Below are 19,790 nucleotides of genomic sequence, written 5' to 3'. Positions count from 1 at the left end.
GAGAAAATGCATTTCTGAAGTCTTACCAAATAACATATTTGAATTTGGATTTCTTAGACTTCTTAAAAGCAATAAAATGTGAAGAAATATTGCAAATTTTACTTCTGACATTCTAGCCTTCACAATTTTGAACTGTTTTCATGCGAATCATAATTTGTGGGTTTTTATTTTTTTTATTAGCTTTCATTATTTGGCAACATCTAGATTGTTATTTTTAACAGATGTCTGATGGTTTGTCAAGTCACGTAAATATCGACAATTTGTTTTGAAATATGAAATTATTATTGTCTTTTATTTTTAATGATTAAGTTATCATCATATATCTGAGAGCGAAAATGGTAATAATATTTATATGAAATTTCTGAAATTTGTGCTTTGGATTTCCATATTGAATTTTTAAAAAATTTAATCTCCGGAAAGAGGGAAAATTTTTTTTTCCGGCCATAGTCTAGCAAAAATAATTTCTTTATTGTTGACAATCAGAGTAGAAATAAAACTAAACATAATAAAAACTAAAATTCTTGCTTCACGATAGTTTTTCTTTGTTATGCAGGAAATGTTTTGAATTGATGCACTTCTGAATTGTGGCGCAGATTATCACAATTCATTCAGTTTTAGCAAGCATTTTAATATCATCATCAGATGTAACTTTTTTGATCTGTAGCACTAAAGGAATAAATGACACAATTTTGGGCTGCTTAAAAAAATAGGATGGCAGAATTTTTTTTTAATTGAATGAAATTCATCTTAATGGTATACCAAATATATGGAAATATAACTAATTTTGTCTCATATTTTTCAGAAAATGATGACTTTATTGAATCTCATATACATATATAGCGAAATAAAAGCCTACCATTAGCACCATCATAATTATTTTTTTAAATTATGATTATTACTAAAACTCGTAATGTATTTCCAGTTATCTATTATTTTTTTTTTCATTGAATATAAAGCAAAATCTTAAATTTGAAATATTTTTCTGTCACTCATTCTATTTATGTATAAATTTTTAACTTCAAACAACTTTAAAAAAATAAAAGCAAAAGTAATTGTGGTACAGAATTCCAGATTTTCTACTTTATCAAACCTAGATTTATGAAATATTCTCAGTTTTTTTTTTCAAATTTTATTTTAGGGCAAATATATCAATCAAAGATTAATAATATCAAAATATATTTTTTCAGAATGAATGATAAAATACCATATTTTATAAATAATTTTTATCAGGATGAATAATAAAATATTTTTGAATAAATACTATTTAAACTATGGAGTACTTTTTTATTCTCATTAACTAAAAATATTCATGTAAGTTAGAAAATCCTATTGAGGGATATTTTAACTATGTTTTATATTTTAGAGATAATTTTTTGGAAATGCTGAACCAAAAAATGAATACATTCCATGAATCATTAATTTACATTTCGCAGTTGTTCGATTCTAATTAATATAGCACTTCATTTTTGCGGGTAATAAATGAAGGGCTTAGAGTTCTTGATAATGGCCCGCTGATCATTATACAATGAAATATACAATAATAAAAAAAATTATTTTTTATTTTACTCCAGAAATTGTTTCGAAGTACATATGAGTCTCTCATTTACCTCCTGAATTATTAGAAATTATATTAAACTTTCATTCATGGTAATTTTTTTTTATTTTTGAAATAATTATGCCTGTAATATAAGGCAGATTAAAAAAATATTTTTATGGTCTTTTACTATTGAATGAAATTTCAAAATTTAATCTATTGTGTTATAATTTTTAGTTATTTGAAAATGTGTAATTTTTTATGTTCTAATAAAATTAATTACTATATCTATCTATCTATCTATCTCTCTCTCTTATATATATAGGACTAGAGAAAGTTTCAGATAATATTCTGTGGTACTTACATATTAACGCAACCAGGCCAAAATTCGCATAAATCGCCAAATTTGGCGACCCTACTTACCTCATTAAAATTCATTCGCATACAGCATTAAAATTCGCAATTTAATAGATAGATTCTTTTAAAACAAAATAATATAAAAAACTGTATTAAAAATTATCTGTAATTAATAAATGTACATTTTCTTTCTATTCATACTTTCTTACTCAAACTTACAAATCGCGCCAACCTGGTTGCGAAATATGTAAGTACCTATTCTGTTAATGGGATGGTAATCTTTATATAGTTTACAAGTTAGGATTACTTTGTATTACTCTGACAACGAATTATTATGAAATTAAATGCGACACTCAGATTTGGCAGTTTTTATCTAAGCATTGCTGATGGAATTATACCAAAAAATGTAGCTATAGCTCTTTGATGTTTACAAATTTAACTGCATAATTGCTAGAATAATGATCAAAATATTCACTTATTCACCTTTATTTTATAGATAGTTGCTGTTCAATCACCGGAGGGTACCAAACGCATTGAGTGCAAATCAAATGAAAGTGTCAATTCATTCTTGAACAAGGTAAGACATCTTTGTCTCCTCTCACATATTTTTTAGATTCCCATTTCAAATAGTAAATAAGTAAGAACATTTTACTTGCAGTTATTTCAATATCCATTTCTATTGCATATTTCCTGTTAATGAAAAATACATTGTATAATGAAAACAATTATGTCATTTTTATCCTAATTATATCATTAAAATCGAGATGATTACTACATTCACTTGACATATTGATAAAAAAAGCATGGAAGAGTACTTCATATTGCCATGTATTAGAATCTGTCCTTCTCCAAAGTATTAGAGTAGGGCCTTAAATATTGATTGTTGTGATTTAGAGTATCCCTTTATTGAACACATGCTAGTCTGTTTGGTAGGATAGTGTTTTAGATTGTTCATTTAGCAGTTAGACAATACAGCAGTCCAAAAGATATTTCTCTCTCTCTCTTTTTTTTTTTTTAACTGTGCTATTTAACATTTTCTTCTTTCCTTTGGGATAGCAATCTACTTATTGCAATAGTTGTTACAAGTTGTCATTATTCAACTTTCTTAAAATTTTTGGGATGTTAATTATTATTTTGGTTCTAATATCCTTCTTTGGTGTCTTACAGTAATCAGCTGCCATTACTTAATTTCATTGTCTCTGCTGCATTTTCCCATGATAGAAATATCTTGATTCACTGTTGACAAAACTAAGAATTTCAGGAAAGATATCTAAATAAGAATCTAATAAATGTACCTTAAACATCATTGATTCTAGAGTTGACCTAAATCTTGTTATAGTTTGCTGCTTTACAAGTTTCTAAAAAAATTTGAATAACATTTATCGGCATTTTCCCTGTTGAGTTTTCAATATTACATATTAGATCTGCAAATTTTACAATTGAAACAAAAATTGTATTTTTGGCTCTGCAAAAATTTCTTCCTCGAGTTTCGGTTCACTTACTCTAGGGAATTTTTTTCTTTCATTTAATGAAATTCAATCTTTTTTTTTATCCATAGTCTTAACAAAATTTTTGAGGAATCCTTATTTTATTTGAAGAGTAGGTCTTGTCACTGCTTAAGGAGAATATAAAACATTTTTCTTTTCATAGACAAATAATCCATGCTTTAGCCATTCTTGCTTGATATAATGATTTTTCTTGTCCCTACTGCTCTATTTGCACTAGAAACAACTAAATTTAATATAACCAAACTGTGAACTTATTAACAATGTAATGACTTTTGTAATATCTATTATGTAATAATAATTTGGCAATAATGAGTTTAATGTATCATGAAAAATGATATGATTCGACTCAGTATAGCACAACTTTATTAAAATGCAATATTTAAATCAGTATTACATGAATATGAACAGAGAAATAAAATTCATTTTTAATTTATCTTTGCGGGTATTTTCACAGTAGAAATGTAGCTACTTTGAAATATATTACATTGGTGAGGAGGATCGATAATTTTTTTAAACTCACAAATCTATTTCTTTGCATGAATTAATGCAGGTGTAATTGAAATGCATGGACAATTTCATTTTATTTTTGTCCATGAAAAACAGCTCAGGACTTTGAGGCACTGGAATTCTCACACCTGCCGGGCTCATAGAGTTAATGTATCTGGAAGTCTTAAACTTTCGTTTGAAATAAAAATTGGCAAAATCAGTGCATTAGATATTTTATTTAGTGATTGTGAAACTTTGTCAGTTTCCTTTATGTACAATGTATGATATTTTTTGAGATTTTTCCTGAAAATGAGCTATTGTTAAGGGTAAGGAATCATTGTTAAGATATCTAGGACTCATTAACTTTCATATCAAATGAAAATTAATGAAATTAGTACATTAGTACATGGTTTCGGGCTGCTTAACTCACTCTGTAGCTTTGTAAATTATTTTCAACTACGCTACCTTTGGCAGTTTTGGTTCCTGTTTAACTTGGACTTAATGAATCTTCAGCAAAATTTCAAGTTTTCATAAAGATATAACATATTATTTTAGAAATCTGACGCTAATTTGTTCATTGTGCTATATGTTTCTCTAATTTCCAATTGTATCTTAATACATTTAAATATATTATAGAAAAAAGCAACTGTGTTTAAAAATGAATGCATTAAAAAAAATTCAGTATTGTTTAATTCTGAAGTTAAATCATAAAAGTGCATCAAAATTTATTAAGTATATATCTTATACTGAAAACCTCAGATGTTGAAAAAGGAATCAAATCTTTATATCTTGATCATAGATTGTTCAGGTTTCTTTATCTTGATTAATTAAGGTTGGGAAAAAAGTCCAAAGGAAATATATCCAGTGAAAACAATTTAATTTCCATGTTTAACAGTGAAATGTTTTGTAATAAAATATTATAAATATGTTTTTAAAATTTAAATAAAAATATTAAACAAATTAATATGCAAAGATTTGGTATTATTATTAAAAAGATAACTTTTTGATGACTTTTTAAAAAGATGATGTGCACTTTCATCTCTTGTAAGAATTTTCAGATTATGATTCAAAAATTGCACATTTTTACTCCACCTTCTCAAAGTATTTTATATGTGTCAAATTTAGTGGTTCTTGATTAAAAATTTAGCCTGTTGAGCGCTAACACACATAATCATCTTTATTATTAATAGAGATATAAAGATTTTGGACTAACAGGTGGGCCACTGAAGGGGATTAGTTTATTAAACAGTGAAACTTGTCTATAATGATATTTCTCTTTGGCTTTCTATTAATTCATTATATTTTGAACCTATGTGTACCCTTTAATCAGTTTTTAGCTGAGCCTGTCTACAACAATAATTGTCTTCCTCTAGAAAGCTAATAAAACATGTAATTTGATTTTTTTCTCGGAAAACACCTTTTCATTATCTGGAACATGAGATAGCAAAAGAACAGTGTTTGCATCCATTGACTCTTCTATTGTTTTTACCCATTTGTAGTTGCAGAATCAAGAGAGGTGGTTAGATAATGATTGCATATACAATATACAGCATATTAATCAGAGATTAAATAGTCCTTAAAGTGTCAACTCCTTGCAGTTGCTCCTCCTCCAGTATTGTTCATTTATTTTTATGACCAATCTATAAAAATATGGATTGAAACTAATATGAGAATTCAATTATGTAAAGATGTAAAATTTGTTTTTGAATTTTTCCAGCCTTTTTTTATAAGACACCAATGTAAAGGAAGTATCTGTTTATGTATTATTACAGTGACAGTCCAGTGTAAAGCATTGATATTTGTAATAAAATTTAAAATCATTTTGAAAATTGATCAGGTGCTGAAGCATATTTATGCTGCTAAAAAGTGTGGTATACTCAGTTAACAATAGCTGCTTTTTGAAAATAAATAAATAAATAAAAAATGTTGTGGTATGATGTGAAGTTAATAGCAAATGAAAAAGATTTAAAAATTTATAAGTGTTGATGTTAACAAAATTGTTCTGTCTCCACAAGATGAGAATGCAGAATCTGACTATTAATGAGCTAATAATTTCTTCAGAATGGAGAACATTTGCGTCTTTTTTAGGCAACAATGGTTTCAAAACCTGTAATATGGTGATTACCCCCTTTCGTGAATTGTTATGAGATTGTTTTTAAAAAATGTAGCAGATATGAAGAATTCAACTCCAGCAAATTATGCACATCCTGGAAACATCAAGAAAAACAGGAGACAGGAATAATATTCTTCTATGATGTGTGCATTCAAGATAAAACTAGTTTGTTCTATCAGTTCATGCCAGACAAAACAATGCCTTTTAAAGCAGAAAACTGTTAAGATAAGAGGAGATTAAAGCAGATATTTACAGACCTGTTGTGCACAAACAGTACTGGAATCAGTAAATTGAAGCCATTAATCAATGGAAAGTATGCAAAGCCAAGGTGTTCTAAAAATATCAAAAATTTACTATATAACTACTAGGTAAAGAAGAAGGCATGGATAATGGAGTTAATCTTCAACAACTGGCTGCATGATATTAATAAAGAGATGAAGAAAGAGAAGAATATTGCTTTCATATTTGATAACTCCACACCTCACAACACTCCTTTAAGTTTGAAAAAATCACTTAATTGCACAATAGATTTTGTATGCATTAAATTTAGCATGTTAAAGCGATACTATGGGGGAAAAAAAGATTAGTTCAGAAAATTGTTTATAATCTAAATAATATGCTATCAAATCTAGCAGTAAGATTGGGCCTCTTGAAAATTGCATTGCATCACATTGATGTCCAGAATTGTTTGGAAAAAGCTTCATTCATTCATTCATTCATTGAAAAAAAAAGTAATGAAAACTCAAATATTGATCTTACTGAAATTGGCAAAAAATATGTAGACAATTTATTTTATTCATGGTTTTTAGTGCTTTCCAGAATTCATCAAACTTATCTATTCCATTCACCACTGAAAATTCAGTGGCAAATGTTAACAAGTGCAAGTGATGAAGATATATGAACCAAATTAGTTCCAGGTGATAAGAGTGATGAAGAAGCAGCTACTATTCTAAAAACAAAACACAAATTTCAGTTGATGATACCATATCTTTGATTTAACTCTAGGATTTTATTGTAACACTGCTAAATATTTCTGATTTCTATGTAGTTGTTAGATGGTCTGAAATATACGCCCATGTAATTTGCATCAAAAAGTAAGCTAAAGAAAATTAATATTTTTTTCTAATTAGATTCTTTTTTGCTGTTTTCTATAAAATAAATTTATTTTTAATCTTTCTTATGTATATTTTCATTATCCACCTATTAGTAAAATTTTCTTGAAGTTCTTTCATAAAATTTAGATATTTTAAAGTTTAAAATTACAATTTGATATGTTCTGATTAATTTGTCTCTAACAATATTTTTTCTATCTCTCTACAGTATTATTCTACTTAGGTTTCACTGTATTTTGTTTCTATTATTTACTAGCCGCCTTTGGCGACCAGCCGGTTCGCCAATCTTAATATTCGTTAAAATTTTAATAATTAAATATTTTATGCAATTTCTACTTTAATAGCTTCTTCATCAAAATATTTTAAAACTTCAAATTTTGATTATCATATAATTTATTCATAATATTATAAAGGCCTTCAGTCATAACGTAATATGTATCTCTCTCATTTTCTGTTAGCACCCGTAGAATTTATGCTTTAAATTAAAGTGGAAAGAATTAATCTTCAATTAATATAATAATATTTTTTACTGAAATAAAGCATTTTTTTTATAATCTGATTACTGAAAATAGAGTCACTCAGCGTTTAAACTTTATGGGCACTAAAGAATATCTTTTTTAATTTATGTAATATCTCAAGAGTTGGTCAACAAAATTTTCTTAGATTCATTATGAGCAGATCGATTCATTAAGAATGTTTAAATTTAAATGCATCAAGCACTAAGAAAATAAAACGAATCGTTTAAAATAAACGGTTGAAAACAGGTTTTAAAAAAACTACTTAAAAAACGATGTACTTAAAACTATAAGCATATACAAAAAATATATCTAATATATGAAATTCTCGTGTCACAGTTTTCGTTGCCATACTCCTCCGTAACGGCTTGACCGATTTTGATGAAATTTTTTGTGCTTATCCAGTATCTATGAGAATCGGCCAACATCTATTTTTCATCCCCCTAAATGTTAGGGGTAGTCCATTATTAATTAAAAACTAACTTTCCCGCCAAAAAAATCTTTCATTTTTCCCAACGCCAACTTTTCCGCCAAAAAAATCTTCCATTTTCTCCATCGCCAAATAAGTAAGGCATCAGTTGTTTTTTTCTCCCAACAGTAATTAGGCTAGGGTTAACATTTTTCGACGGATTATTTCAAACGATTCTGTTTATTTTCTTAATGTTTTATGCATTTAAAATTAAACATTGTTAATTAATCCATGTTTCACATTCATTCTGAAGTACTTTTGAATTAAAATAACACAGAATAAAGGAAATTAAAAATGTCTAATCTGCATAGCGTTACCCCAACTGGCGTAGAAAAATTTACGCATTTGCGTTGACGTAACTGGCGAAGAAAATCCACGCATGCGCATTGTTCTGATTGTTGGCATGACAACCAACGGACGATTTAAATTATTTTTAGGTTAGTTGCATGCTTTTGTAAGTAAAATGTATTTATGTTAGTTATATATTTTTTGTATATGCTTATAGTTTTAAGTACATCGTTTTTTAAGTAGATTTTTTTAAACCTGTTTTCGACCGATTATTTTAAACGATTCATTTTATTTTCTTAGTGTTTGATGCATTTAAAATTAAACATTGTTAATGAATCGATCTGTTCATGATGAATCTGAGAAATTTTTGTTGACAAATTCTTGAGATATTACATAAATTAAGAAAGATATTCTTTAGTGACCATAAAGTTTAAACGCGCAGTGACTCTATTATCAGTAATCATATTATTAAAAAAAATGCTTTGTTTCAGTAAAAAATATTATATTAATTGCAGATTAATCATTTACACTGTAATTTAAAGCATAATTTCTACGAGGGGTAACAGAAAATTAGAGAGATATATATCACGCAATAACTGAAGGCCTTTATAATATTATGAGTGAATTATATGACTATCAAAATTTGAAGTTTTAAAATATTTTGCTGAAGAATCTATTAAAGTTGGAATTGCGTAAAATGTTTAATGGCACGACCGAAGTTTTATCCCCTGCTTGGCGAAATTTTTAAAAATCGCAAACAACGGCCTTGCGAAATGTTCAAAAGCAAAGAAGCAGATGTTCAATTATAGTGCATAATAAAGATTGCCAGCTTTGGTGCGTTATCGCAACTTGGCGAAGAAGGGGGTTAAACTCCGGTTAAACCTATTTAATTATTAAAATTTAAACGAACATTAAGATTGGCGAACCGGCTGGTCGCCAAAGGCGGCTAGTAACTAACATAAATACAATTTACTTACAAAAGCATGCAACTAACCCAAAAATAATTTAAATCATCCGTTGATAACGTTTGTCATGGCAACAATCAGAACAGAATGCGCATGCGTGAATTTTCTTCACCGGTTACGTAACCCAAATACGTGATTTTTTCTACGCCAGTTGGGGTAACGCTATGCGGATTAGAAATTTTTAATTTCCTTTATTCTGTTTTATTTTAATTCAAAAGTACTTCAGAATGAATCTGAAAGATCGATTCATTAACAATGTTTAATTTTAAATGCATCAAACATTAAGAAAATAAACAGAATCGATTGAAATAATCCGCCGAAAAATTTTAACCCTAGCCTCATTACTGTTGGGAGAAAAAAAAACAAAAACTGAAGCCTTTCTCGTTTGGCGGTGGTGAAGATGGAAGATTTTTTTGGCGGAAAAGTTGGCGGTGGGGAAAATGGAAGATTTTTTTTGGCGGGAAAGTTAGTTTTTATTTAATAATTAAAATTCGAATTAAAAATTCGAAAAAAGGAACCCCAGGTGCACATTCCCAACCTCCAAGGTATACATGTACCAAATTTGGTAGCTGTATGTCAAACGGTCTGGCCTGTAGAGCGCCAACACACACACACACACACATTGAGCTTTATTATAAGTATAGATTTGAAATCTTATTGCAAACTTTCACTTTGCACCAGTCTTCTACATTGCTTTTTTTTTTTAAATAGATTACACCTCTAATTGTAGGAAAGCATTTAGTGAGTGCAGTCATTGCTGCTCATCTAAATTAAATTAGATCTAAATTCAGTAATTATGCTAGTCAGCTTATTGATACCAAAGCATAACCAATTCAGTGGTATTTTTTAAATACACTTTTTAAAGACAAAATTATAATCATGTGAAACTGCTTACATATTGATATGATAGTTTTAAATTTATTAGCAAAATAGTTAGGGAACAAATGCTTGTATGGTCAGATACAGTACTGAACAGATGTTGCTGAAATATTTTTCACATTTTCATAAGTTGAAAGAATAAATGTGCTCATGAAGTAACTTCATAATATTGTCTTCAAACCCTATATTACCATGCTTCATCATCAAACCCAAGCATTCAAGAAATACTCCAAAAAATATTTGATAATGAGAAAAAGTAAAACTGAATGGAAAAGAATTGTATGATAGAATCTCTCAGTGTTATTACTGGAATAATTTTATGGGGCTTGAGTCTTTGTTGCTTCAATTAGTATTCAGTATACATTTTGCAAATTTCAAGCCACATTAAAGAAAATATAATTGGACTGTCAACTGGATGCTATGTACAGGTATCATTGGCTTGTCTTTATTGTTCCAGATCATGTAGGAATACCAAATAGGCATCCTGGCACTGTAGTCAAAGTTTTTAGGAAATATATTCACTACATCTACCATATCTGATGATAGTTTCATGAGCAAAAATGACTGCTGGAATTTGAAATAAAAAAATTGCTTTTTTAAAATGAATGGTATCAAGTCTTGAGATTTGCAGCATTCTAATGGAGTTTAAGAAATTATTTAATTGACTGAGTGCAGTTTTCTCGTCATGCATGTTAAATGCTCTCAGTGAAAAAGAAAATTCTTTGGAAGGGTGATTGATTAAATATGAAATTATGTTCTTTTTTTCAATAAGTAAGTAATAAGATTTAAAATTTATATTGTGTTACTTGTAAATTATGACTTTGTTTTTCCTCATTAGCAGTGAACATGGTGAATGAATTTTAAATGGAGATAAATCCTTATCATTTACTGAAAAGATAATTGTGATTCATAGACAAAAGAAAAAATATTATTTGTATATATATATATAAACATATATATATATATATATATATATATATATCACTTGTAAGCAAAGGTGATTGTGCTCTGAATTTATCTAGAATCAATTTTTTTATTTTCTGATATCTCATATATGTAAAATGTATAATTATTACTTTTATCAGATTTAGTTTTAGACCAAAAATGTAATCATGGTATTAGATTCAGAGATTAATTACATGGGTCACAGGACAGAATAAAAATCTTCTTAAACATTAGTAACCAAGTCTGATGTGCTAATTAGGAAATATAATTTAATATCATCAATCAAAAATAATGATTGAAGCTGTTAGCATAGTAGATCCTTCTGGACATGCTGGCATAAAAAAATTTATGAAAAATTTATTGAATACTTGTTTTTGGTATATTATTGAATAATTGGAACCATTGCCTTTTTGTTAGAAATTCCTCATAGTCACTTGTCCATAGAAACATTTCTTAATATATGAGAAACCTTATATAGCCAAAATGACTGATTGATTGTACTGAACTTTTGATAAGTAAAATAATACACGGGAAAAAGTCATAATTTCAATATTTTTGTGAACTAAACCTCTCCTGAAAGAAAATCAACCTAAACTTGTAAACTTTTTTTTAATGATGAGAAATTAAATCTCAGTGTAATTTTATGACATGGTGTTGTGAAAGTTTTTACATTTATGGAGCCACCAATTTTTTTCTTTGTTTCACCAATGATATTATAGGAAATATGTTTGTATTCCTATTTGTACATTCAGCACTCCTATGTTTGGAAATGAGTTAGTGATTTTATTACCCATTTATTTACTCAGTTTTTACTATTGGGATCACATTCGTATCTGTGTATAGTAAATATATAATAGCCTTGTTTCAAGTAAAGAGATATACAATTCAAAAAACAGTCTAAAAATGTCCGCACATTTGTATATTTATTCTGTTGCCAAATCAAAACATTAATGACGGAAAAACAGGAAAAATAGTGTTTCAAATGCATTTTTTTTCTTTTTAGGTTCAAAGTGCCTTTAACCTGAATGGCGATTTTACTTTATACAAGGAAAGGAATCGAAAAAGTCCTTTGGTATCCTCTGACAGGAAACAGCTGGGACATTATGGAATTAAGTAATGTTCACATCTTGTTTCATTTATTAATTCTATACATTTTGAATATTTTTTGCAGTAGACTGGGTTAAATTGTCTTGAAGATAGGGGGAATGGTTAGGAATTATTTTTAATAATTCCTAACCATTTCCCCTATGGCTGTTTGTAAGCTGACATTTTAAGCTTGTTCAATGAACATTTCATAAAAATAGTTATAATCCACCTATAAACATTTATTGTATTGTAATCAAAATATTCAGAAATGACAATTTAGGAAAAAGGCACCTTTGTTTTTTGGAAGGTGATAGATAAGCCTATATCATTGGTTTTTTTAAACAATTTAGTTCTGTATATAATAAAGGTAGGATTTCAAATAAAATGATGCAACAACTTATAAAAACTAGCTGCCTTTGTTGACTTGCTTGTTCACACATATTATTGATTTTTTGGGGGCAATTAAATATTAATGTGGAATGCATATTTTATTAAAAAATTTCTCCTTGTTATTAAATAAGAAAGGAAAACATGAGTTTAATTGAAAAAGTCAAAACAAATTGTTATGCATGCAGATTAAAAAGTGTATTTAGCATAATTTTTACCGAAATAAAAGTGGATGTGAAAATCTTGCTTTGTAATTAATATCCAAAAACATTTTAAAAATCTATTTTAACATTGGCAAAAGCATGCAAAATGAGCATTTTAGTGAAAGAGTTTGAATTTCATAAATTAAAAATTAACCATTACAAATTGTGTATTAAATTAATAAATTATTAAAAATAAAGAAAACTTTATGTAGGAAAGAAATTAATATAATTCAAAAGGTAGTTTTTGAGTTTAAAGATATAAAAACAGTTTTTTTAGATATTAGTTTTGGGAGATATGGTCATCAATTTTCATAGGTTTTCATAGCAATTATCCAACTGGCAACAGTTAAGTCTATTTTCACGACTGATTAAAATTGATTGGATGCCTATCTCTTAGTTCCTTTTACACTTTCTTTCCTTTGAGTAAATACTTTTAGCAAGATTTACTTAAAGAATTTCTAATAACATTTTTCAGTTTTATTAATCAATGAAATGTAGAGTGCAGTTGTAAAAACATTCAATGAAATGTTTGTAATGAATTGTTTTACATATGACTGTTGTCATTTGACAGTATGTAATTAGAGCAATTTCTGTTCTGTATATGATAGCATCTTATATATGTTATTTTTTCGAATTGCTAAGTTTCAATGCATTCATGTATTTCCTCCACAAGAATGGGGAGGATTATTTATCCCTATGTGCTTTAAGACAGAAAAAATAAAATGAACTTTTTTATTTTCATTTTATTTTATTATATTCATTTAATTATGAATTATTAATTATTAATAAAATAAATAATTATTAATTTATTTATATTATTATATTCATTTAATTTTTTATTCAAAAGCTGTTTTCAGCAATTTTTTTATCTGCAGAAACTTTGATATTGATAGGAAAAATTGATTTAGGATCATTTTACTAAAGAATAAGGATTTTGCTTTTTTTGCCTAAAGACATTGTGCTTAAAAATGCTAAATATTGCATTCTCTTCCATTTAAAAAATGCAATGTTACTTCTAGTTTGCTGAATCTGTCACTGTGAAGATATTATGCTCAATGAGTTTTCTATAATGGGCCTTTAGATTGTCAAAATAGGGTATAGAAAAAAAAAAAAAAATTAGATCTGATATAATTTAAATGTTAAACAATAAAACTTATACATAAACAAGTATTAATTTAGTCATATTTCAGAAGATATAAGAGCATGATATTTTTATATTCCATTTGTTTTATTTATTATCAGAGAAAATAATTTACTAAAAAATTTGCAAAGAGTTGAGATATTTGTGGAAATATTTTATTGTAGACTCGTCTTTTATAAAATGCATATGTGTATTTACTCTTATGATGTGCATTCATTTAAGTGAAGCTAATGTCTCTTCTTGCTTCCCAGACAGGGCGACACCATTTACATGTCATTCCAATCCAACATCCCAGGAGGTAAATCTGTTCCCATGGACACCATGCGGCGGGAATCTGAGGGGAATGTAGCTCCTGGCTTGGTTGAAGATAAGGTTGATACTTTCCTCTACAAACAGAGTGGAACAATTCAAAGAGACAGGGATCCAAAATTGTGAGTAGATTAAAGCTGTCAGTTTAACTAAATTAATAATATTTTAAATAATGATTTTTTAAATTGTGATTTCAATCTTAAGTGAAATTGCAAAAACTGAAATTGAACTTTCTCTTGCAGTTTTTCAATACTTGGAAACAATTAAAATTTTTAAAAAGTCATCTTAATAATAAGATTTTATTAAAAATTGGTATGAATTAGTTTTGGTGCAATAACTTTTGTGGGATCCTTGATAAAAATTGACAATTTTTGAATTCTGACTACCAAATTTCGAAGATATATGTAGTACTAAAGGAATAGTCCCAATAGCTCCATTCCAACATTGGATGGAATAGATTGAAACTTTTCACTAAAATTATTTAACGTTTGCCTTTTAACTTTTGAATCAAGTGAAAACTTACGTGACTAATTAATGAATTCAAAAATGGTTGGAGGCAGGAAAAGTTTATGAAGCTGGCAGATTCATGTCTGTTTTTAACATTTTAAACTTATTATATTAACCTATAACTTATTATATTTTGAAAACTTATTATATATTTGAAAACTTCCACCTTACCTTTATGCAATTTTTTGCAACTTTTATTAGAATTTTTAGGTATATAATTTTGTTTACGATTTAAAAATTCTTTGAGTTATTCATTTTACTATTTGCATCCAAATAAAAGAATAATAATCTAAAATTGTAGCAGTTCCTTTAGTTCAAGATTAATGAGAATTTCTCTGTAATAGCATCTATAAGAAATAAAATTTGTTTTATTTATGCAATTATTTTTAATTAAATAAAAGGTGAGAAATTTTTACTATGTACTTTACTTGAACAGTTTTTTTTTTATTCATTTAACTAGGGGTAATAGTTTCTATTGATTTATAAAATTTTATTAATCAAAGCATTGATTTTAAAAAGACTTTATACTTTGTCGCAAATTCATGTGTGGGTTTTCTAAATGTAAAGTAAATAGTTTAACTGTTATAAAGCAAATGTTCTCAGTCATAACGCTGATTTGAAAATTCATTTGACAGTTAAAAATCATATTCTGTGCTATCAGAAAAAATAAGGATTTGGAATTATATGTATAATTATTCATGTCAATGTAAGGATGCATTTTAGCATTCTGTGATTTAAAAAATAAAATTATACCTGTTAATTCTTTTGCCATAAAAATAAAAATGCAACTTGTTGCAATTCTGTGATTTTTTTTTTTTGTTGTTGATTTTTTTAATGATTATCAAAATCCAATGATTTCAAAATGAAGTACTGTCAATAATGATGCCTGAACGACACCTTCCCTGTGTTAATTTGAAAAATTGTTTTTTATATTTGAATATTAATTTTATTTTTAAAAAAAAGAAATCATGTTTCAGACATTAAATGGACAATGCACAGAAATTCATACAAACTAATTTTTATGTATCAGAAGTTGTGCTCAATATAAAAATTCATATAAATCTAGAAATAATCTAAGATTAATGGCAGATGCAGTTAAAAAATTCCTCATTAATAATAACACATCAATATATTTAAAATAATCTAGAAATCAAAAGTATTAGTCTCCCAACCTCAACTATTGATCTGATTTTGCCAAATTTTTTTTCACATGAATACTTATAGCCCCTAGATATATCATGAAAGATTGCCTTTCTGAGTATCTTCTAAGATAAATCTCAAAAACATTGCTTCACTGTATAATATCTAAGGGGAAAATACCATGACAGAGTACCAATTTCAAAATTTTTCATTTCATGACTTTTGAATACGTCATCAATGGTTGCCTGTCCTCTGACATCTTCCATTTTTGAAGTATTTTAAAGTTTAAAATCTTTGCATTCTCTATGAGAAAACGCTGCGACAATATTTCCCTGCCTGAACGAGTGTACTTATTTTGAAAAATTTTTTCTTGCAAAAAGTTTTTGAGCCTTTTCTTGCAAAAAGTTATGGAGCCTAAGATATATCATGAATTATCATCTGCACCCTGCCACCTTAAGTTTTAAGAGATATCACAAAATATAACCTTTAACTTTTATAACTATTTTGCTATTTTACAGAAATTACTAAATGATTAAGATGCTTTTTGTCCATGTTTCTTTTTAAAATAGTACTTTCATTTGTTGTGGTAAAATGTAGTTCATCAAATTAATTGATATGACTAGATTAATGCTATTAATATAATTGGTGAACAGCTTTTCACTGAGAACTGCTAGTTTGATATAATAATGTACATGTTCTATTTTTTAAGAAACACATGTTCTATTATTCATTAAACCTTCATATTCCCAAATGGAAACATTGGCTAGTTGTCAATATTCTGCAGGGGGGGGGGGGATCTGAATTTAAATTTGCTCTCAAAATGAAAAGAAATCAAGAAAAGAGTCTATCACTGTACTCATAATCTTTTAATGACTGTTTCTTCCACTCTAATTAATTGAAAGATAATCTCATATATGAAAAAAAAGTGTGTATTGAACATCTAAATTTAATACATAAATATAATTCTGGAACACGTGGAGTTTATCAGTTGTACAAATTGTTTAGCATCTATAACCTCAGCATCACAGTAAGTATTGTAAAGGAATTTATTTACAAATTACAAAGGAACATGTTCATTATTACTCAAAATTGGCTTATCTATCACCGATTCTTTATTGCAGAAGAAAAGATATAATCCACTTATTAGAGTTTTAGCAAGAAGTTGCAATTGTTTTTTTTTTTTTTTATGAATTAAAGTAATAAGTAATAGATATCAGTCAGAATTAAAAGCTAGCAATTTTATATTATAGCAGAAGCATAATAGCTTAAAATTACAAGCACAAGATAACTTTAGCACAATAATAACTTTAGCAAGATAGATGAGCACAAGATAACTTTACAATGAATTCACACAAACTTACAAAAAAAAAAAAAAAAAAAAAAAAAAAAATGCACAACTTCTCAGCATATCATGTTTGCTATTTAACTGATGATATGCTGGAATATATATATATATACATCTTTAAAGTATTTGAAGGTGATATACCCTCCAAAAATAATTAGAAATAAACCTGAATCACAATTCAGCTTGAAAAAGACAAATTTAATGATAGGTAAAATGTAATTTGTTTGAAGCATTTTAATTACATCAACAAGGAAAAAAAAAAAAAAGACGTAATTTTCTGTATTAGAAGATTTTTATTTATTTTTTATTTGTTTGGAAATGTTACATATATATATATATTCAATTTTTTATATAAATGTGGAAGAAAAAGTAAAAAGTCATGTTATACATTTCTGATTTTACTCATCTTTATCAGATTTTTTTGTTGTAGTTTTAGGGATTTATCTCATTTTTAATAAATACATTTCTTCATAAGAATTTGGTCTTTTTAAAAAATTGATATAAGAACATTCATGGATTCAATAAAATGATAGTGTGCCTGCTTCATCCGTTGCACATAACAGCAAAATATACCTTACCGTCGCGAAATAATGATTTACGAGTAAACTTTTCACATTTATCAACCACAGTAGTATCATGCTGAAAACTTTTGCCTACATTATTAATAAATGATGTTAAAAATTGTTTATTTTTTAATATATATATAATCAAATTAGTAAAAATACCAAGTTAATATTAGCAAAAAGAATATAAATAGAATCAAATTTCATAATGCTTATATTTTTGATTATTTCTTATATATATGTGTGTGTGCGTGTGCTTTTTTTGAAACTTTTAATATTATATTATGTAAGTGATATAATATTGAGTATAAAGGAACATGACCTATCCATTTAAATAATATATTATAATTAAAGTTAAAATAATTAGAAAGTATTGAATTTGATTGTTTTCTTGGGCTTAATTATGACATAATATTTTTAAATTATAAAAGTGTTAAAAAGTTCATTCTAATTAAAATGTTATGTTTAAAAAGTGTAATGCATTTGTCTCATTGCAAGAATTTATTTTTGGACATCATTTTTACTATTTCATTAAATTAATAAAATGGTTTTTATTGATCATTAATTTTCTTTTGAAATTGAAATTTTTTGATTTTATAGATGTCAGCATGGCCCGAAAGGGAAGTGTGTTCATTGTGTGCCTGTGGAGGTAAATGTTATACATTTTAAGAATGCAGATATTCATTTAAAAACAAAAGAAAACAAGCTTCTTTGGAGCAGTTTATAAAATTTACTCTACCATAATTTCATATTTATTCAAAAACAGACAAATTAATTTCCCCTTTTTTTCTGTCGTTAATTTAAATAATTAACACTTACTTGAAAAATTACATTTGAAAATTACATTTTTTTTCATGCCTAAACCGAGTAATATACTTCTGTCAAGTATTTAAATACTATTCCTTGTTGATTAATGTAATGGTTAAGTCATTAATTTATTTCCATTTCTGCTTTTATTATTTATGAAAATTAGTAATGTTTCTGTTCTAAATAAGCAATTAAACTGTACCACATAGTTATATTTTTACAAAAAATATTAAATTCTTTATTGTTATCTAAAAGTGATTGTTTCTAGTATATGAATTGCCTCAGCCATTAACAACATGTTATGGGTTTAATAATATTTTTATTGCCTAAGTAAACAAATTATTAATATTAAAAGTATCTTTCCATTATTTTTAAAATTTTTATTTACATCTGCCATTAATTCTCCAAATGTGAATTATTTAATTGTTTTTGCATGTCCTTTTTTTTTTCTGTACATATTAACTTATTTTTAATTCCTATTTATATGTAACAATTGCTGATGAATCAAAATACATTCGCCATGAAGTAAATTGCTTCTTGTAAAATTTAATGCCTGCCAAAATGCATTAAATAGCTGAGGCATGACTTCCTATGTTACTTAAAACTGTAGGGGTAAATAAATTGACATATTTTTTTTAACTCCATCCAAAATTGCTCTATATTGTGCAAGGGGAAAGAAGAAATCTCATGTGAGATGACCCATCCTAATGATTTAATGTTAATAATGTAACATTGACACTCATAATGAATATGCTTTCAAAGTATATTAAACTCTTAATTATCTATGGAAGTAGGTGTTGTAGTATCTTCAGGGAAACAAATTCTGCAAAAGATCTGAAAAATGCCCCCCCCCCAAAAAAAAAAAGTTATCATAAATGCTTTTAACTAATTTTTATTTTTGCCAAGGATTTAATAAATAATAGATTTTTATATACCAGTTTTTTTTATATTTACTTTTCATTAAAAAAGTTTTTAAAAAAGCATTCAGTTGTATATGTGCATTGGAAGACTTCTTTTTGATGATTAAGTTTTGGTTACATTTTGAGATTAATTAATAACTACATATAATCAACAACTTGATAATCAAGAGTATATTGTAAATAGAATTACCCTTGCTAGGCTAAAACAGGG

General features: G+C 27.0%; 1 protein-coding gene across 1 annotated transcript in view; it reads left to right on the top strand.

The window, feature by feature from the left end:
* The first annotated feature begins 200 nt into the window (after nt 1–200).
* Nucleotides 201–19,790, top strand: part of LOC129981197 (nuclear protein localization protein 4 homolog) — a 43,578-nt gene continuing 23,988 nt past the window's right edge. The window contains exons 1-5 of the mRNA XM_056091936.1: nt 201–338; nt 2,388–2,468; nt 12,175–12,284; nt 14,240–14,419; nt 18,453–18,501. Of these exons, the coding sequence (XP_055947911.1) occupies nt 336–338; nt 2,388–2,468; nt 12,175–12,284; nt 14,240–14,419; nt 18,453–18,501 (423 nt within the window). The 5' untranslated portion in view covers nt 201–335. The remainder of the gene's footprint in view (nt 339–2,387; nt 2,469–12,174; nt 12,285–14,239; nt 14,420–18,452; nt 18,502–19,790) is intronic.

Source organism: Argiope bruennichi, chromosome 8, assembly GCF_947563725.1.
Source record: "Argiope bruennichi chromosome 8, qqArgBrue1.1, whole genome shotgun sequence".
NCBI classification, from domain to species: Eukaryota; Metazoa; Arthropoda; class Arachnida; order Araneae; family Araneidae; genus Argiope; species Argiope bruennichi.
Note: the sequence above shows the minus strand (reverse complement) of the source record. Positions and strands in the feature narration are given on the sequence as shown.